Below are 22,670 nucleotides of genomic sequence, written 5' to 3' on the forward strand. Positions count from 1 at the left end.
AAGTCCATAAAAATTCTTAACTGTTGCAATTGTGGTACTAAGAAGTTCTGAATAATTTCAATGAGCTGTATTTACAGTAACTCTTTCACTGTTTTGATTGTCAAAAATATATGGCCCAATAACATAAAAAAATGCAATACAATACCACACAGTCACTTTTTCAATATGCAGAGGGCGAAGTCCTCAATAATTCTAAGAGAGGAAGAGACGTAATTCATATGTAACACCTTATTTTTAGTAACCATTAAAAAATGTTATTCTTAAATAACAGAGGAGAGGGTAACATTCTGAAATAAAAAGCAATGCAAAAGAGAATAAGCTCCATTTATTACAAACTAAAATAATTACATTGATAGTAAATTAAATTATACAATTCATAGAAAAAAAAGGATACATTAGTTATAAATGAAGAGTTTTTAGAAGTATTGGAAAAAAGAAATGCACAAGCTAACAATAATTCTGTGTTTATTGTATTCTTTTGGACGTTATTTTGGTTTTTGTATATGTTTTACACTTAACAGCATAAGGAAATATTCAGTCAAAGCTCATAATAGAATGTTTTAATATTAAATAATATTTTCCAATCAATGAAAACAACAACAATGTTATTGTGCTTGCAAACAATTACTGGAGAAAAAGATGCTAAAGAACTTACCAGAATGTAATTTTAGAATTATATAAAAAAGTGGTAATTAAATTACAATATTAACTTTAATTATTAACAGGGTAGAAATCATATTGGAACTGGATTGTGGCATCACAATAATGCAAAGAATCCCTAAATCTTGGTGACTCAGATTCCACATAAAATTGCAGAACATTTGTTTTAAAGAAAAAACTGATCTTAGCTGTCAACAAAACTCCTTATTATTACCAACTGCCCAATTCTTCAGTTATGCCTTTTCATTCACTATATTAACCTATAATACAATGTTAAGTTCCACGATGATAACATTTTAATATTGAGACAGCTGTATTTGGGTAACTATAGTGGGTAGATGTTAGTATTTGTAATAAAAGAATTGAAAATGAATGAATCCTGACTGTACCTGTAATGGAAGGCGCAAAGAAGAATCTATTTGGTATAAGAGGAAAGATTATAAAGTACAGAATAATGTTTGACTAACAATATAGAACTGGTGAAGTTAACAGAATAACAACACTATGTAAAACCTACTCTACAGCTTATTGGATTTACCCAACAACGTCAAATTTCATCATGCAGTATTTGAAGACTATTATTACCCTACAGCCCCACCTACTTTGGCTTCAAACAGAAAGATCACCATAAGCCTGTTTACTACCAGGGTAGTAAGATGTCCTAAATCATATCTGAGTCAGTAATTGTATTGATTATTGTATTTTGTTTGTGCTTCTCCTGATTGTAAGTGTTGGGTCTCTGGTACATATTTGATTTCTTAAATAAAAATTATTTTGTGTCAAATATGTCTACATAATTTCTATTGTCATATTTCGTTCCCTAACAAAGGAATAAGATATGATAAATGAACAAACTCTCATGTATTTTTTTAAACCTTATGGTTCATAAAAAATGTATTATTTATATGTACTCTCAGTGACAGATCTCCTCTGACTAAGGCAAGTTTTGTGGCATCTTTTTCTCAACAACAGCATAGCTAAGAAGGGTAGACATTCAAGAAAAGAAACACATTTATACAGAACAATTAAATGTAAACTGTGAACAATCTGTTAATACATTTAAAATAAGTAAATAAATCTTCTTTGCAGTGGTTTATGTCCGCTACTGATACTGAGCTTGGATACTCATCTTCAAATGTATTGTAATATCAAATTAAAATCTCAATTTAAAAAATAAAAAAATCCATAAATAAAACAGCCATCTTGGAATGTATTGATATAATCTGAGGTAGACTTTAACTAAAGTAAATCAAACTTATATCTATAGTCAATTAGTGAAAATGCAAAAATATAAGTGAATGATAATCGTTGAGAGATAATCTACAAGGTTCTAGAAGTCAATGATGATTTGGGAAATCATTAAATTACAAATATTTACGTCTTCCTCACTTCCATCATTATCACTGATATCAGAATTGCACTCGTAATCAATATCTAATAACAAACTAATAACAGAATCCTGCAGTTATTTACACCCATTACAATCAATATCTCATACAAAAAAAACTAACAATACTCCTAACCTTGCATGTGGTTCCAGGCATAGACAATTGAAAACAATGACAAAGCACTTGGACACCCAGGTGCAATAAATTCAGTGCTGCCAGTAACAAAACAAAATGAAATGAATTATTAGTAAAAGAACCAGTGAAGACCATAGCAACGATACCTAGGGGGTATTTTCTGAACTAGAACTGTCAATAACAATAAAGAATGGCTAAACATAGACGAGACCAGCTTGTTGCTCGGCATTCATCCCAGACCGCTCGGTACAAAACTAGTTCATCCATCTTCCCCAATGGGTTAAGGGTTACTACATATTTCAAGAGTGAACATTATTCATCACCAATCTTTAAAATTTTCAGATTAATTTGTCATTCACATTGTTAATATACAGAAAATAAAAGTTAGTAATGTCAGAATTTAAATCTGTTTGATTATATCAGATTGAGAACATGGAACATGGAAAACTGAGCCGTTGTCTACCAATTCAAAAAATTGTTTACAACTGCAGAATAGATAGTCAAAACAGCTGAATAGATAAGTGCAAACGACATATTTTTATTGTATACATTAAACAAACTGTTATAAAAATAGAAATAAAATTCAATGTAAGTAATCATATAAAATCATCAATGGATACGTTTTGATTTCTATTTGAAAAAATAAACTTATTTCAAATTAAATTTAATCTGGTACTGCTACATTTTAACATATGACAGTATAAAACCTTGAATATAAAATGGATTACAAGGAAGAGGAGGAAGTCCATTTCAGTGGTCCAAAAGAGAAAACAGAAAGTTTACTAGAAGAGGACACCAAAACTTTCTTCCAGATCACTGCATAAAATTTTAGAGAAGTACAATGAAAAATGCTTGTTTAATCTCTGTTGACTTACGAACAACATATTTTCACTGTTTCTTACTCTATAATGCAATGAGCTAAAACTAAAGCACAAACATTTATGCAATATTTGAACAGTTCACAAGTTTATATTTTGTAATTTTAACAAGATATACAAATAATAATTTTTAATATTGTTAATATTTTTAACAAACTCACACAAAGTATCATCAGACAATTTTTATTTCATATTAACAGATAAACAACTGAAAAACTACACAAACAAAATATAAAAATTTGGAAATAAAATAAATTTAGAATATTAGAAAAATCTAAAAAGCTAGAAATTTTAAGTGAGTTGAAAAAGCTAAACTACGCAACAAAGATACAACAAGGTATAAATACAATAGGTTAAGTACATTCATAACACAGACAATCTCTGAAGTAAACATAGGTATGGTTGATTATTTACATGAACTTATATACAATTATTACTGATATCTCAACAATAAAAAAACTACATGGACAGAATTTTAACTAATTTAACTTTATGCTACCAGAACCCACTATATATTTAAAAAAATTAAGAAAAACACACAAAGTAATTAAAAATTCTGAAATTGTTAACAAAAGAATATTTGTATAATATTGGATATATGTACAAGGTCATTCGAAAAGGACTTTACAACTTTGAAACATACTTATTTGTTTATAACTCTTTTAGAATTGTTTAAGAATCATGTTAAAGAAAACATATATACCATGTTTCTATACAACCTTCACGTTGGTCTGATTGTTTCACTACTAATGCAATCACCGGTATTTAATTTAATTTTAAACTTTAACCAGCAGTTTGGTTTTTGCTTAACAAGATAAGCAAATAAAATTGGAAAAAGCCTCATTATTGAATTTAAATTCACAAGAAAACACCTAGTGGATCAAATCTGAAGAGAGAGGTGGCTATTAATTGCACCTACAGAACCAATCCATCAACTTCAGAAACAAGAAAATCTGTAACTACTCATGGTAGTGGCTCGTATATTGTTGGTATTAAAATCTATCTTTATCATCTAATCGAGGGATAAGAACATTTTTCAACATAACCAGATAAATTGTACTGTCTACTGTTGCCAACTGAAAGCTCACAAAAAATGCAATATCTGTGACCGACAGGCCTTGCTATTCTTTACTACTATTATTTTGAATAGAAAAGATTTGCTTTAGGACTATTTTAGATGTCGATGAAGTTTCATGAAGGCTTTTCTACCCCTGTTTGAAAATTTTGTGTACACCACTGCCATAAAATTTCTCACAACATAATCTCTGAAAATATCTTGTCTAAAATTTTTTTCTAAAACTTCTTTCCTAAATTGCTGGCAATTCAATTAACCTTATTCTGCACAATGTGCTAAAACATCATTACTTTGTTTGCCTTCAAGTGCAGTATTTATATAATACATAATTGCAAAATGTTAAGTAAAAAAAAAAAAAACACTTTTGGGTACGAAAGTGCCAGTCCTATACGATACATGTTGGGTTTTATCTTAGGACTAGTGGCCAAGTTTTCCCTCGTTTGCTCCACAGTGGGCATAAGAAATCTGGAGGTATTTTAGTGACTGCATTTCATATTGAACAACCAGTCTCAAGATAGATTTTGCGGCAAGATTAAATTGTAGGTTTACTAGTAGGTTCTATATGATGTCATAGGTGGTGTACACTAAAGTGGACTGTTGCAGCAAGCCTTGATTCTTCAAACAAAAACAAAGAAACACACCAAAAGATACACAGTGAGCAGATTCCATAACAGTAAAAATTATAATTTAACAGCTGGAGACGGTGTTGCTGGTGAGTGAGTATAATACTACAAGTTACATTGTCGTATATTGATTATAATATAGAACGTTGCAATAAAACAGTTATTACTGAGCAAATCAGATTTCTGTTTACATGTCACAGAGTTGTCCACTTCCGGTACATGAGTGGTGATTTCCATTAGACAAATTGACTTGCTGCAGCCACGAAGACAAAACCCCACAAAACCCCAAAATAAGTATTAATTTTGTGTATTATAATAATTGTTAGCCCGAGTAGTTGTTATAAATAACTGATTGTACATGATAAAAGTAATTAAGTTATTATATTTTTGCTTTTGATGATTTAACCCACAAGTGAAGTTGCATATGTGTTTGTATTTTGACGTAGCATTTTTTATTTTTATTAATTAATGTCTCGGCTTAAAGCTAATCAGTGTGGAGTGGTTTTGGGCTGGATCGTGATACTTATACTTTGTACTAGCAATACTTCGAGGTCAAGTATTACGTGGCCATCATCCTCACTTCGTGGAGCCAATATTTGTGGTCGTCTGGTGAAAAGAAAGTATTTTTATGTGAAACATTATTAGGGAAGTTAGCGATGGCTGAAAGGAACGGATTTTTCTTAATAAGTCAGTCATCAATTCGTCCTAGGCATAGTGCAATTACCATACATCAGTGTGTTATAAATAATGACAATTATCAGCCCTAAAAGCTAACATTATATATTAGTGTACACCTCCCAAACTGTGGTATAGTCTAAACTCAATGTGTTTTGATTTAAAATATCATCCAAACCAACACTGTTGATTAAACTTGTAAATGCTTTGCATCGATAAAGTCCTTTTAGAATCATCCAGTATATTTAGTTGTGTTATTTATAATAAACTCTAATATGGATACAATTGTATTGTTACTAATAAATAGGTGTCACAATACAGTGTTAGCTGGAACAAACTTAACTAAATAACATGGAAGAAACTACAGTTAGAAACACAACAACGATATGGAAAGTTACCAAAATTTCAAGAAATTAACCTTTTTTATCTTTGCTACCAAAAATGTGTTTTATGGACATTCAAAACTGTAATCTTTACAATAACCGTTCAACATTTAAAAGTGCAGGGAAGATTTCTCATCTCCACCTCATCGTCAACCTCAGTAAGTATTGTACTCATTGCTAGATTCAGTAACTATGCAAGGAACTAGTGGTTTATAAAATATATTGTAAACCTTTATTGTTTTATAAACAATACATGTTTACAGAGTTATTAGTTTCACTTAGGGATGGGTAAAATATTGGCAAAATAATATATTCAGTAGGTCGTTTTAAATTTAAAAATTCATAGCATTGTTAACTCAGTAAAAATGATATAGTGGTAACAACTGAGGTACAACTCTAAAGGATATATATTTCTTATATAGAGAGAACAAATTAAAATAAGAGTGTGACTTTTGTTTTCTTTGTTCATATTCATACTTGTTGATTTTGACCACTCAATAATATTCATTCTAGACAGTTCTCAAGGCTATCGAGTTATTTTATCCCCATATGTTAAGAAGCTGAGTAACATCATTCCTACAAGGATTTTAGGATGATGGGATGGATATTCACAATAAATAGGAAGGATTTAGACCGTCTCCTGCCAAGATACCATGAAACAAACTCTATGGGAGGAAAGCAGTGGGGGTGGGGGTGACCCTAGTTTCAGTTGGCACTAAGGGACCACACCTGAGTTTCGACCTTCATATCCACAGTGATTTAGGGATTATCTCCTTACCACAATATCCTGAAATTTATAATTGATGAGGTACCTATTCTGCATGTCCACTGTTACCCAAAGGTAAATGAAATCAGTTTATGTTTCACTAAGTTTAGATTCTACTGGAAAGGTACAAACCACCCACAATTGAACCATTCTGAAAAAAGATGTTCATCAGGTTGAGCCAGCAACAAGTAGCTGATCATCAACTCTGTCTAGATGTTACTTGAGTTCCCTTTTTAATTTGTACGGAAAGCATTTCATGTCCTCTCTATGTATGAAGTATATACTCTCTAGGGCAATAAGATATATATACAAATTTCTATATACATAATTAATAGAACATAAAATACAAGATCAAATTTAACTTCAACAAATAATCAATATTACATTAGAATTGCACTGATTGTTGAATCTACTCAACTTTATAATTGTGAATTTGTACTACAACCTCTATCGGCTAGTATAAAATCCCCATCCCTTCAACAGACAGTGTACCAATATAAAGTCTCTACATTTGAAATAATATGAAATCTTATAACTTTGTTTTCAGATGTTACAACAATACTCAGATTGATAAAAATTGAACAAAAATTACTTTGTGACAAATTATATTCTATTTATTAGTAACTTGTTTCTAACTACAAATATATAACAACTAAAACCCATAAAAAAGTATGATTCAGAATCAAAATCCACCTACTCTGCTAATTTCAAAACTATTTCAGGAGGAAATAAATATAAAGAGAAATATACACTTTTTAATAAATTTAAAATTTTGAAGTTTTGTTTCAACTTAAAATTTGAAGACGATATCCCTTTCTTTGTGATTTTGTATTTTTTTAAATAACCAAATTTGGCTTTAACTAAAGGAAGTATTTTTTTTCTCAGCATTTATATTATTCAAGTTTAAAATTTTGATGAAACATTTATGAAGTCTATTTAACATCTAGAAAATGGTAAAATATAAATGCAAAATACTCTGGAGCAAAGATTTTTCAAATACATATATATTCAAAACCAGAATATAAACAGTAGAATTTTAGGCCTCAGGGACAAATTGTTGTCAACTATATCCAAACTGATTTTTTAAATTTTGTGTTCCTTCCCAGGATCTAAAGACAATAATGTGTATATTGTTGTGTTATTTTTGTAAACATTATTTTGAATAAAAAAGTTGTAAAACTCTTATCTCATAAGTAAGGTTTCAAGTTTGAGCTAACTTTTGATGTGTTCAGTACTTTTTTACTTATACTATCTAAAAACTTAAAATCTAAGCAAAATTTGTATCTTAAATTATTAAAGAATTCTTTAAAAGATTTCTCATTTGAGCAAAATTAATGGTTTTGTTTTTTATTCTAAATTATGTATTCATTTAGAAGGTGGGAGGGTTAAAAATTGAAAATTTTGTGTTAAGGGCATTCCACTTCCTTTAGTGAGCCTCTCCCCAAAAGTACTACTTACTGATCGCTTTATCATTCTATCTACAATTGTTGAATAATTAGCAAAGGGAGTGATCTTATTAAACAATTTGTATATAAATAACAATAAGTTTTCATTCGTTAAATACTTTGTTTGCTTATTAAGTTCTATAATCCAGATTACACTTTTGCAATAATTGCAATTTAGTAAGTGCATCTGGAATAACCCAATAAAAATTTGTTTGTGAAAATAATATCTCGCTACTTTCACACATTTGAACTCAAATAAATGAAGAGACTTTACTTGTACTGTTATGTTGGTGCTAAGCTACTAATCTCCCATACAAAAAACTATTGTCGGCATCAGTCATTCAGTAGGAGAGGTGCCAGCTGAAGAGCTGTGAGGCAGGGGGAGCAGGGACTCAGAGATCCCAGCTGAACAGGTGATGTTTCACAAGCATATCTCGCACCCCGTCCTTGAGCGGTTGAGACGGCTGTTTCTTGGCTGGCAGTTCCCAGTCCGGATTCAGGTTGAAAGCGAACTGAGATAGGATCCTTAGTTCACACTTGATCTGCACCCAGCCTGGACTGCAGATAAAACTCCATGGGTGGTACCTGCGTATTTAAAATGTGTACATTTCCAGTTTGCAATGGTAAATTTCACAATCTTGAACATTTTAAAGATCCAGAATATATTAGCTGCAGAACTACAACTGGCATCTGGTTATTTCCAGGAGATTCTGAGGAGGAAGGCATGTGCTTTTTTCCAATTTAAACACAAACTACATAAGAATTCAAGAATACAGCCCTTAATTAAACAATTTGCTTCATAATTTTTAAATTATTATTTTTATCACAACTATAAACAAATTTTAGTTAGCTAGTTTAGCTAGTCCTAACATTGAAATGTTTTTGTGGTTTACTTGTTGCCAAATACGACCTTGAGGGCTTGTGAAACGATTTCTTATCAATAAAATATGACTGAAAAACTTAGAATTTTAATAGCAGAACGCACCACTTCTGCACAACCTCGACGCACGAACATAGCACCTCCAGCCAGAGATGTAGCACCTGTTCGTTGAGCCCAAGGCACACCAGACTGCGCAACTTGACGTCCATCTGCACATGAGCGTTGTCATGGCTGAGGTTCACAGCTTGGACACATCTGTAGAGAAGCTGCAATCAACATCATACTCTGTTTATCAGAATCATAGTAATACAAAAATTTAAACAAAATTATTTGTCTGTGATAGAGAACAAATAAAACAAATAAAAACCGCTGTTACTGTTGATAATCTACAACTCTCCTCTGTTTGGCTTCAATTATAATTGGTAATCTAGTATCTACAAAGGTGTGGGTTCCTATGATGACAGCTGCTTTGATATAGTGAAGATATATGTAGTCAGGAGACTCAGGAAACTCTTTATATCCACGTAAAGTCTGCCAAGTGAAAAGTGCATATTCCTCGAATTATAAAAGTACAAAAACCCGCCAACCCCAAACACTGAGTAAGTAAATCTTCCTAGAATGTTGCAGAAGCCTAATGTTTCTATATCTTGTTCCTTATTACTCTTGTTTCAAGAAGCCAATCACTCTTGATCCTTGTGAGAATACCTTGGCTATGGCAACATGATTGGGAAACCACTTTAAAGTAGTTGAGAAATAACTGATTAAGATCCATAAATACCAAAGAAAAATTTTTATTAATTAGGAGGAAAAAGATTATTTTCTAATGGTAAAATCTGAACACTAATGCTACAGGAAAGGTAAATCAGCAAGTTAAGTTTTGTTGATATAAATCAGAAAAGGCTGTAGACAAACTTGTGAGAATTTTACTTAACCCTTCAACGCGTTATTTTTTTTTTCATGGTCATACCCCCTCCTGCGTTGATTTTTCTGGTGGTTTTTTAGAGATTTTGTGTTTTATAAATAATATAAGCAAATTACCCAAGTTTATAATTATTTTGTTGTTATTATGTTGTTAGTGTTTAGAATTAGCCAAATTAAACAAAATTAACCTACTTTAGGTTAGTTTATTAACTTTACAATGATTCAAAAACCAGGTAAGCCTAGGCCTACATTTAGGTATGCATCACCTCCTCCTCTTTCAACAACATTGAACTCATTTTGTACTACAATGTTTTCACCTAGCCTATTTTCAATATCATCATCACTATTTTGTCCTAAGTCTAATACTTCAAACTCAGCTTGAGCAAAGTCATTGTCATATCCATCGTCGAAATCTTCATCTGATTCAAGGTTCAAAAGTCTGTCAATTTTACTGTCTCTTTCCACTAGGTGTCCTTCAAGATTACTCATTTTCGATTGATTTTAAAATATTTTACAAAACCGATAACAGTTTTAAAATAAATTCCCTAAAATATGCAAAAATATTTCCCTAAAAGCTAACTAACCTACAAAACATTCCCGACTCATGTTTGTAAAACACAACAAATTGTTCCTGTCAAAACGGGATTTCCTTCTTCAAAACCATATAGTTAGCTTGTAAAACTAATACTAAGCATAACTAATAATAATAACTAAACAAAGGAACATAAAACACACACAAAAATATGTCAGTAGAACATAACCATCACACTAACAATGACTGTAAACAACAACAAACGTAAGCCGACAAACGATCGGGTGCACGGCAATGACGTCGTCTTGAATGCAGCTGATTTCTCAGATATTTTTTTCTAAAGATCGATTTTTCGAGATATCGACTCAATTAATCGAAAGTTTGAATCTTCTACTTTCGATTGGTATACATTTTTCATTGAAAACATTCGATAGTTGTCTGTTACAGCTACAAAAATAACCGACTACTCCATGACGTACTCAGTACGGCAAAACGCGATCTCAAGTGAAAGTGTCATGACGTACCTAGTACGGCAAATGGGCAAAACGCGTTGAAGGGTTAAGGAGACTATCGTCATGTCTCTCAGTTTCGATGAAATGATTGTATTTTTTCTCCATCCACGTTACATAAGCAGATTTGGTGAACTGTGATGGTGTGAAGTATGAGTACAGATTTTCAATGGAGCTTGAGAATTGAACAGGGAGCAAACAATTATAGATGAGAGGTATAAAAGTAACTGTTAAATAGACTGATACAACTGTCCACAAAGTGGTGTCATTTTGAAATGCAACAGCCTCTCTTGTACAAGAGCACTAGCTTTTTAGTTTAACAAAGAAGCCTTGGTCCCGGTTCTATTAACAACTAGAATTAGTATTACATTAGCCTCGGATACCAAGACTACACAGGGCATTTACATTCATTCTGCAATCGCTCATCTCATACTCATTGAGAGTCAAAATCAGTGTCATCATCCCTAAAAATAAATAGAAGAACGGCAATATTGACAGAGAACTGAGATGATATAAAATACTAATGTATTTGTTACATATTAATACTAATGTTGCCTCACAACATTTTAGGCTAGACGATACCTCCTCTGGAGTGAGTACTTTCCCATCCTCGTCCAGCCGGTAAGTCTTACATAGCACCAGGCGACTGTATACTGAGCTGAAGTCTCTCTCCACCTCCCTCATGGCAGCCTCCTCTATGAACAGCCAAGGATGACACGGTCCTCCTGCATCAAAGGGACATTGTAGTACTTGTGGGACCCAGTACTTGTATTAGTATATATCAGCCTTTCCTTATTATGAAAAAATGCTGTGAATATGAAGGAATGCGTAAATGTATTGATTTATTACCGCTGGGAAGAAAATTGGATTATGTGTCATGTGCAAAATCAATAAGAAACCCTGGTTTTTCCGATCTTTCAAATCTTTTCTAACAATGCCAGGCCATAAGGATCTAACCGTGCAATGCCCATGTATACAGAGTGTGTACGTGTAAAAACGGTAGAGCTTTTTTAAAAATGTTGTTTGTTTTGCTTCTCCCAAGAAATAGAAAATAAACTTAACTATGGCAAAAACAAAATTTATTTTAAATCTCTAAATGCAGGCTAATTGAACTGAGCCAAACATTTCTTCAGCGCTCTAAGGGTTAAAATGACCAATCAACAGTTTTATAACCAATTACAGAAATTTAATTATACTCCAATCGTATCAAACACATGTCTTAATTGGCAATTGGTCCTCAATATTCAGCTCATGTTCTATAGTAACTATGATATTAGTTTATAGTACTTTGCTTGTTTTCCTTGTATTAATATAATTTACACAAAAATAATTAGTTAATATATCTATTTTATATTATTTGTAATTAAGATCTAAAAGTAAGTTTTAACCGTAGCATAATTAATTGATTTTATTTTGATTAAATTCCAATGTAAATGTATGTACTATATGAGGATGGTCTGAAAAGTTTCCGACCTCAACGTGAAGAAAGCAAGACTTGTAAATAAAAGCTACTGAATTTCGTTGTTCATCTGTTGACAGTCACTCACTAAAGTTTTAGACATTTTGGACATGCAGTTTTTTGTTACAGTTGTTTGAGTGAGTTGATGTGAACATTTTTGTGAAAACGGACAAAATTGTGTTTTGAGCTGTCATTAAATATTTGTTTTTGAAAGGTAATATGCCTTCGCAAATCAAAGATGAGTTGAATTCTGTGTAAGGGGACTCTGCAACATCATTTACCACAGTGAAATTTTGGGCTGCTGAGATTTGGGCCGTAAGAGCTTATGAGACAATAAACATTCGGGAGGTCCAACAACTGCAACTACCAGCAAAAATATCGCCAAAGTTCACCAAATAGTGCTAGATGACCGACGAATTAAAGTGAAAGAGGATAGCAGAGGTTATGAACATGTTTGTCACATATTAAATCAACATTTAAGCATGAGAAAGCTATCCACACGTTTAGTGCCGCATTTGCTCATGTTAGACCAAACGTGTGTTCGAATGAACATTTCCAACGCTCTTTTGGAGAAATAAATCCGTGTTTTGGCGTTGATTGATGAAACTTGGATACACAATTATATGTACAAATAAAAATACAGTCCAAACAGTGGATTGCAAAGGGGTGTCCAGCTCCAAAAAAAGCAAAAACTGTTTTTTTACCTGGGAAAGTGATGGAGGCTATTTTTGGGATAGTCATGGAGTTATTTTAATTGATTATCTTCAAAAAGTTACTCAATTTATTCGTTCTTGAATAGAGAGTATATTTGAACTTTAGGTACTCTACTTGTACAACTGAGATAAATGAATAGCTGTTTAATAAGTATTCAGTTATGATTTTTTGAAGAAATGAATCCAATCAGTTCTCGAATTATTTAATGCCAGTAAAATGTTCATTTCCTAACCTGCACGCTTCTCATTTGCAGACTACTTGTAATAAAAAAATGAAGTGACTTGTTGTATTAAGCCTATACCCTGTTTCATGATAGTGCAAACAAATTTACCTACAGTTTGTTCACTTAAAATGATCAAATATAAACATATTTTAGTAACAGAGTCACACCTAGAAATGTAGGTCTCTTCATGCCATGTTCTAGGACCTGTTTGATGGTGGGACAGAGGTTGCCGCGACACAGGTCCGTCACCACCTCTGAGACACTGTCGTCACCCGCACACGAGTACTGCTTGCTACGTTCGTCCAACACTTCCACGAACTTGGCCGGGAACCACCCTGTCACACACAATACGATTTTCAGTGTTTACCATGGAACATTAGTTTTGTGGACAAGTGGAATCCTGGATGCTTTTTACCTGTAAAAAGCAGTGGATACAGTAAAAAGGTGTTAAAATAATGTTGGACAGTGTTTCCGCTATCCAGAGTTAACAACATATATTCTCTTTCATGGTTCCTGTCCTACTATTTCGCTCTTCTTCTTTCTCCAGGTCGAGTCTTAGTCATAGGTAGAATATGTTGTGTCCGATATGATGTTGGCATTGTGTACCATTACAATTAACAGTCTGGTTGCTTTTAACTCTGTCATGTTTATATTAACTGTTTGAGTGTGCAGTGGTAAACAAAACCTCTATTGCTATGGTATTTATGTGTAACTTGAAAGACAGTTCAAAAAAAATAAATTAGATATTGGTAGGGAGTTCTACTTACTCCATCTATGTTAAGCACAACTATTATTAGTTAAGAATAAAGATAAGTATGGAGTTGAGAATGGAATTCCTAAACTTGACAAAAAGGCTATGCAATTGAAAATCATTAACAAAATATAGCCTAGATTTCTGTTACCCATAGATTCTTGTTCAGTTTTATGAATTCCTTTGTAGCAAATATTAGTTTCATACATCAAATCTCATTTTTAAGAACTCCCTGATTTAACAAACTTTTTTGGACCAAGAGATACTTGATATTGAGGCAGTGGAGGCTGTCTACACAAATAGAGGCTAACTGAAGTTAGATTTTTTTGGTCTCTTTTTATCATTAATTTCAAGGGTTAACCAGTTTATCATACTACAAATTAATATATTACTAATTTACTAGAAACTTCAAAAAAGGTGGCAACAGAATCAGATTAATGGTACATGCTCTGGGTAAACCATTATCAAATACTGCGATTTAGCTTTGACTGTTCAAGTACCACCTCGTGGTTCCAATTTAAACAATCATTTATAAAATTTCCCTCCCCCTTCTATTAAAACCCACCAATCACTTCTAATCCTGGACTGGATGGAATCATTGTATTGCAATTATTTTATATCAGAGGCACAGTAAGAGTTATTTTCATTGATTAATGCTGAATTTATCTTCTTCAATATAACTTTATATAACTTAAAGTTAATATATAAGGACAATATTTATATCCTACTAACCTCTGAGGCCATTGAGTTCTCCAACCCAACAGTGTTCATCTTTCTGACTGATAATGGTAATGATGTCATTTTTTCTGAATCCCAATTCATCATCATCATGGCGTTCAAAGTCTAAAAAAAAACAAAAATAATCTTATAACAAAAAGACAACAGAGTTATGCAACTACATAGCTACAAATAAATTTGCTAAACAGTACCATTAAGTGATTGATCCATAAATAAAAAATTACTGTATATATATATATATATATATATTTTAAAGGACTGAGTTTCTAATATAACACTAATACATAGAGAACAAAATTATTAATAGTCTTCTATATTATTAATGGAATGTGCATTCCTAAACTAAATAAACGCAATTGTTCTGTGTATAGAATGAAAAACAATTAAGTAATTTTTATACTAAACATAATAGGAAGCCTTAATTCACAAATACCTCACATTGGTAACCACAAGAGAATAAAATACTTGTAATTTAATAACTCCCTTGTAACTAGAAAATATTTTATTTTTTAACCCTTTGACTGCCAACTTGACTTTTACTGGATGTTCAGGAAAAATAATCAAATAAATATTTTATTTGGATTTTTGTGTGTATTGTATGTACTTTCAAAGGAGTCTTCATCAAGCTTAAGTGTATTTGTATAGTTTTTGTATTTATTTTACAAACTTTAAATCATGAAACTCACATATAAACATTTTTGGTTGACATGGCTACCGGATACAATGTGGCATTAGTTTCTTAAAAGGTGTATAACTAACTCATTATTGAAGATAACGATATACATTTTTCAAGATTTATAGACAATTGAACCCGCTTTTCAGTGATATGGACAAAGAAAAGGATATATGAATTTTTTGGAAATGGTAATTTGGTTGAAAAATGAAATTTAAATAAATTTTGGAATTTTTTTAGGTATGTCCATTTTTGGTATTTCCTAAATTTAATTTTATGGCAACTTTGTTATTTTATGTTAGTTAGGCAGAGATTTCAGAGTGAGAGAAAAAAAGAGTATAGTATAGTATATAAAACTCTTTTGAAGGGTCATTTCCTGTGAGAGTGAGACGCACATACCCAACAACGCTTTAGCTCTACGTTTTCGTGTGCGCGAGACATCCAGGTATTGTTCATGGTCACGTGAGTGGCTCTCTATGCTGTAGTCTGCCACCAACGATACGTCCTTGTGTAGCTTTGGATCGGTGGAGAGAAAGTGACGTGCCACCTGCAGGATTGCTTCTCGCAGGTCTACTAATATCTCTAATACGTCATATAGAGGTTAGAATATATTACAAACAAAGCAGGGTAGAATAAGTCACACAGCTACTTTAGAATAGTCATTAAACTGTTTTATTGAGGAAAAATGGGTTAAATAGGTTCTAAACTTAATTTTTCATTTGAATATAAGAATTTACATTGAAATAAAATTAATGTATAACAAAAAAAAAAAAAAAAAAAATAGGAAAATGCGTTTAGTCAACAACAAAAATTTTTTAATTGTTCTACAAGGAAATTTTAAAATATGATTTTGCAAGAAACTTGTTACATATTATTATATTTAATATCTATTTTTTATTATTTTTATTATAAATAAAAGTAATGGATGCTTACCATTATTAGGTATAACAGAAATAATAATTGTTCCTCATTGTTTACAAGTTCATTTTGTTACATTTAATCATGGAAAAGTTTAAAATTTCAATCCTATGTTCTTTTGAAAGTAAGTATTGATGTTAATAAAAAAAAGTTTAACATGTTTGCTACCAAAGGTTACAATAGCAGTATGTAGTGTGTGCTGACAGCACTGGTGGCTTTGTAGCCAAAGTGTTAAAAAAAGAAGTTTCCATCGTAATGAAGATGATTCATTGTAATAAATTTTGTCCATCTTTATCTGATGGACTGCGATAAATGTTCAAACTCACATTATACATTTTTTAACTAATTTATTGAAACGGTATTTGTAAAAATTGTAGTGTAGTTCATCTATAATACAAGACATCATAGTGAGCTTGGCGTTTAGCTATATTGTTTATTAATAATATAACAAATTCTCAATTAATAATTTTAATACTAGTGTAATCGAAAGAAACTAAATTTCTATAATGCAAATTTTAAACAATATATATCAGGCCTAAATGCGTTAAATTATAGTTTGTTTGCCACAACCGAGGGATGCACTACAGTAGCCATTACAACAATCACCAATCAAGCCATTACAGATGTTCATTTATTGTTTAATTTTGAGTAACCACATGGGTTTTTTAATACCGAATGAAATGTTTTCAGCATGCACGTATCTATTAGATCACTGCTTTGTCTTTGTTAACAATTACAATTATTTTATTTCTATGAACAATTACAGTGCTGCTTACATGTATATTTACTACATAATATTTAGTTATAATACTAATTCAAAGAATGATATCGATTTATGAAACTTAATGGGTTAAACTCAATTATTACTGATAAGGTGCAGAGAGTTTGAATACATCAGGATTGCCAAGAGTTGTAATGTTACTGTTGTGTCTATGTTAGCGAATGTGGAAACAAGCAATAAAGCTTCCTTTTCAATACCTGATTTCCTAAGTGGTAGTCTCAAGTGACGTATAATTCAGTAGACATAATTTACTAAACAGTCACCACAGATATTATATTACTCGAAAATAATAAATTTAGTAACCAATAACTTACCTGTTTGTTTGATGTTTTTTGATTTTATATCTTCTTCAGTCACTTCATCTCCAAATAATAAAAGCTGAATTACAGATTTGTTCTTTTTCACTTGCCTCCTAATAGAAACAGATGAAAGTAAAACAAATGTATTCAAGTAAACACATATTTAAAGTTTCAATTCTTTCAAGTTAAAAAAAAATATTTATTTGTTTCAATATTTAAAAATAGCTCATCAATGAGCTTTAATAATTCTCTAATCATTACCTGTGTTCTTCCTGTTTTAATTCGTTAATGTAAAATATATCAATGGTACAAATAACAGTAATTTGATTTTCAAGATCATATTAATCTGTACAAACATGATTTACATATTTTTTTATATAATCAATAAGTTTGCAGTGTTTTCAAAAGTTCACATTAATTCGAAATTACAATTTTATGTACAGGAAATTGCTTCCTTTGTGTAGAATTCTGCTACTCTGTAAGGGCATTATTAAAATTAATAAGTACTTAGGAGGAATTATTTATATTACATTCAGTTTTAATTAGTTTAAACAACTAAAAACTACTCACTAAAAAATATTATGTACACAAAATGTTCATTAAAATTTAATATAGGCGTTTAAAATGTTAGTGTGTTTTGTGTTAAAGTACAAATGATTAAAATGATTCAAAAAGTTCTGTTTAAAGTATTGGACATATGTTCAAAAATGTTACAGAGGTTTGATTTGGTCACATTTCTTTCCTGACAGCAAAATTATTGAATATTCTATGTTTTGTTAAATGGCAACACCCTATGATAGAGAAGTGTTACTGTTCTAAAAAAGTATAATATATTTTTAGTTAGAGACATATTTAATAAAGTGTTGAAAACACTTTATAACATTGAAAACACAATTAAAAAGAAGCAATTACTACAAAAAATATACTTAAATATTCAGAGTAATCTTAGATTTCAACAAGTTTAACTTAAAAAAATATATCATGTGCTGCATGCTCCAAATAGTATAAAATTTAGAATAAATCAAGCAATAATTTCTTTAATTTCACGTTCTTCAAGAATGGTTACAGAGTCAAAGAATGCAAAAACGTTTTGTGAGGTCAGTAAAAATAAAAAATTTGAAATCAGGAAAAATACAGAATTTGAAATCAGTAAAAAGTCTAAGGTTACATGAGAAAAAGTGACAAAATAATTATACATGAATGTGCACATTAAATTAACATTTATTAATTATTTAGGATTGAGAAATTTATATTATAATATAATTACATTATTTGTTTGAAACTAACAAAATTAAATATAATCTAATAAAATAAGTAAAACATTACAATTAAAAGTATTATATTATACATCAGGGAAAACCTTGCACATACTGACACTGCCATTACTTCAGTTTATAGGTATTTGGAAACAAGCGTGATTAACCAATCAAAACACGTTTTGTTAAAAACAACTATCAAACCTAATGGTACAGTTAAAAATGTTTCTGGAATAGTGTATTTCAATTGAAATATTACAACTGAAATCAATATCAAGACAATTACAAAACTAAAATTTTGATTAAAAATGTATAACATTTATTTTGTATGCAGATTGACTGATTTTATAATTTGTAAATATAAGGCTAAAAGAGGAAGCTGAATGGAAAAAACACCATAATAAATGAACAGGAAAAGCAACAAAATCAATCAAGGTTCAGTCAATTAAATCTGAGGTTTAGTGTAGAATTTTTATTCAAGAACAATACGACTCATAATTAATCAAAATTAAAAAAATTAAACGGGGGCAAAATAAAAACTACACAAAAACAAATAGTGAACAAGTTATAATGTATTTATAAAAGGAACACTGGACAATTCAACTATAACAATAGTGATGACTAGTAGTCTCAAAAATAATTACAAGCTAACAATGCAAGCACAAAACAACAAAACTAAAACTTAACTAACATTTAGGAACAAACAAAAGCAATGCCTATGCAGATCTTAATAAATAGATATATTGATAATATGCAAATTAACACTACAAAATTAAATATTAGACCAGATCTGTACTTTGTACAAAAGTTTAGTAAGGTTAAAAATTACTGGTGGTAAAACCTCAATAAAATACCTTATCTCTTAGTATAAATAATTCTGAATTTCATGAAATTTAAAACACTTTACTAACAATACTTCACTAGTTGTAGTATACGATGTTAACCCTTAGTGCGCTAAATATGTATTATAAAATGATTAGACAGGAGCAGTATGCTCTAGATAATCTGTTTATAGCATACAAAGGGTTAACTGACAATACTTCACTAGCTGTAATGTACAAAATCTTTTTATTGTTAAAATCTACTTCAGAAGCATTTTTAAAGATTTTACAATGTGTCATCATATTTAGTTTCTTGTAGTCTTTGATACTACTTTAACAATATTACATGGAGACAGGTTTTGGCAGAGAAAAGCACACATTAATAAATGAAATTATAGAAAATACCTTATTTTCAGATAAAAATAACCGCTCTATTGAGGTTTTACCATATCTAATCCACAAAAATCTACTGAAATATTCTACAATATGAACTATGTTATAAAATTACATGCAGGTACTTAAGATAAAATGAAATACAAAAGCATTGATGTCACCAATAAAAACAAGGGTGGTGGGGTAAAAGAGGGCGTAGAAGCGTTAAAACAGAGGCTAAGATCGAGGTCTACGACGGCGTGGCATGCAAGCACACCCAATGGTCATCCGCATCAGTGCTACCAATATAGTGCGCACAAACTGCCCTAACCTGCTGAGGTGCTGCTTAGGCAGGTTGGGAGCGGCCTCAGGGTTACCAACTAGTGCACCCTGATCTGCCATCAGGTACGCTAAATGTCTACGGCGGTGTGTCTCGATCATCACCTCGTTCAGAGATGCCGCCACACGGAATGATACCTGAAAAATTGATTGATGATTGAAATCTGGATTTTAAACCCATTGAAATTTTTAAGGGTTTGTGACTTCAGACTTATGGACCTTTAGTGTTGTCTTCTACCATCAGGTATTCCTATCACCTCACATTTCTGTTGACTTTATGAAAAATCTGACCTTGAGGGAGATGAACTGAAACATCCTACAGAATGATAAAAGAGTGCAACAAATTTTGACAGATAAATTTAAAATAAAGTGTGTTACATGCTATTTTAGAATGCACCCAATCCAATAAGTTATATGTGTGCCAAAAATTATAGGAGGATTTAGAAATCAACACAGAACATTAATGTTTGTGGTTTGTAGGTGAACTCAATTTGAGAATTTAAAATTTTTACTCTGTCCCATTTCAACATTGGTTTTCTATTTCCAATATATGTATATACAAGTAAGAGTAGTTTTGGTTTTGGTGTTCATACTTTACAACTATAGCCATAAACTCAATGGCTTACCATTTCCACAGATACACACACAAGTTACAATGCTAACATTAATTTTAAAGAAACAGAGATTTTATATTATGTTAGCATCTTAACTTTTCTCCTTAATCCTAGCAGCGCTGTATCAGTGTCCACTACTTGGTTGGGTCCTCTTTTACTTCTGTTGGTTTTAGCACCAATGGCATTAACATTAGCTCTGCATTTCTCAAAACGTGTATTGATAGCTGCCTGTTAATGTCAAAAAGAAGAAATCTTATGAGTAATCAATCCTGACAACTGATTCCTCAAATGATAACTACACCTGATTAGTGTTTGATATGTAGTGGTTTAGTTATTTAAGGTGTTATTTTCATTAACTAAAACCCATGTATTAATTAGTTTTAAATCTTGCTACACAAAATTTGAGGGGAGTATGGGAAGAATCTGCTGTGACATAGTTTGAAGGAGTATTCCCAAAAATAAGCGATACTTGGTAGCTAAAAGGATTGCTGTATTTTTATATAAATGTCCCTAATCACAACACCTGTTTTAAGTTATTTTTTGACAATGGAAGTATTGTAAAGATTATAGAAGTTTATTAGGGGTTTTGGCACTGTTCAGTAACATGAGAATTCAGTAACCATATGTTTCGTGAAAGATTGTTTTAACATATTTTAATTTAGATTGTAATTATATATTAGGCTAGTTGTCCGCCTGAGGAAGGGATCAGATTGCAGATTTTGAAACATAATGTTATTTATTGTATCACTGAAAAATAGCAAAAAATCCTGTTACTTACCTAAAATACTGTTTTATTTTTTTATGGAATAAAACTACTGTTTTCAGTTATTTGTGTTTATTTTTGGCCATTTTCATAAACATAAAACCAATATGAAAACATTTCTGAATGATAGGGATCCTTGTCTTATGGTTTACAAATCTTTGTTTGGAAGACATCTTTAGTGTGCCAACATAGTCAGGAACAAGGTCGGTTACACAGATCTAATGAATGAAGTTATACTGAGGGTTTAATGTTCTGGAGTTTATCTCTCATATCTGAGACTCATTCATTAGTCGTTACTTCAGTGTTAGAGGCTCCATAATAATTTTACAAACCCTTTTCACCACATTAAAATGTTTTAAATTTGTATTTTTGAGCTATGACTGTGTATAGTCGAATAGATACAACTTCCGTATTGGAAGGGTGTGGAGGGGCAGCGAGCAGTGAGGAGACTGATGCCCCGGTGTTGCCGCGTTGGTGCGGGTACTGCCGTGAGCGGTCACTTTCTCACCAAACACTGAGAAGAGAACATGAGACGGTGCGCGCCAGCGTACTTACCAACAAACAACGCGTCAGTGTATGTTGTCTTTTGATTGTTTACACTAGTAATCAGAAACGAAATTTCTCTAATTTAACACAAATATGTGCGATATTAATATGTTACCATTATACTATATAATAATCTACAACTACTAAATAATTCGGATATCGTGAGGACAAATAATTTGGGTACTCTGAAAACCTAATATTGCATTCACAGCACGAATATATTTATTGCGGGGGCTGTCAAAATACTTGTGTACAAAATACGGTGCTTTTGTTTATGCCTAACGCAGAGGCAGATCTTTCTACCACTTTCTCTACTGGTATTAAAATAGTCCCGTTATCCTTTTTATGCTGAAAAAAATTCCGGACTTTACCCACAAGTTCTCGTGACTGACTGCGCAAAGTAGAGCCCTGGCCGATTTTAGTGTATGGTGATGGTCTCACTGGGCAAAACGCGAGGGCGGCCTCTTTTATTAGCACTGGTTCCTCCTCTTCTTTCCATTACGGTGATAGTTAATGTACAACGTACAGTATAT

The 22,670-nt window shown here is 31.5% G+C and overlaps 1 protein-coding gene across 3 annotated transcripts in view; it reads right to left on the reverse strand.

Annotated features, from left to right (window-relative positions):
• Positions 1-307: 307 nt before the first annotated feature.
• The window catches only part of LOC124352860 (small G protein signaling modulator 3 homolog), a 74,401-nt gene continuing 52,038 nt past the window's right edge, over positions 308-22,670 (reverse strand). For all 3 annotated transcript variants that reach the window (XM_046802572.1, XM_046802571.1, XM_046802573.1), the window contains exons 9-16: positions 20,207-20,352; positions 17,442-17,539; positions 15,828-16,010; positions 14,750-14,860; positions 13,434-13,601; positions 11,453-11,595; positions 9,014-9,174; positions 308-8,613 (exon numbers count right to left, since the gene is read on the reverse strand). In XM_046802572.1, coding sequence (XP_046658528.1) covers positions 8,421-8,613; positions 9,014-9,174; positions 11,453-11,595; positions 13,434-13,601; positions 14,750-14,860; positions 15,828-16,010; positions 17,442-17,539; positions 20,207-20,352 — 1,203 coding nt within the window. In that variant the 3' untranslated portion in view covers positions 308-8,420. The remainder of the gene's footprint in view (positions 8,614-9,013; positions 9,175-11,452; positions 11,596-13,433; positions 13,602-14,749; positions 14,861-15,827; positions 16,011-17,441; positions 17,540-20,206; positions 20,353-22,670) is intronic.

This window comes from Homalodisca vitripennis, chromosome 1, assembly GCF_021130785.1.
Source record: "Homalodisca vitripennis isolate AUS2020 chromosome 1, UT_GWSS_2.1, whole genome shotgun sequence".
NCBI classification, from domain to species: Eukaryota; Metazoa; Arthropoda; class Insecta; order Hemiptera; family Cicadellidae; genus Homalodisca; species Homalodisca vitripennis.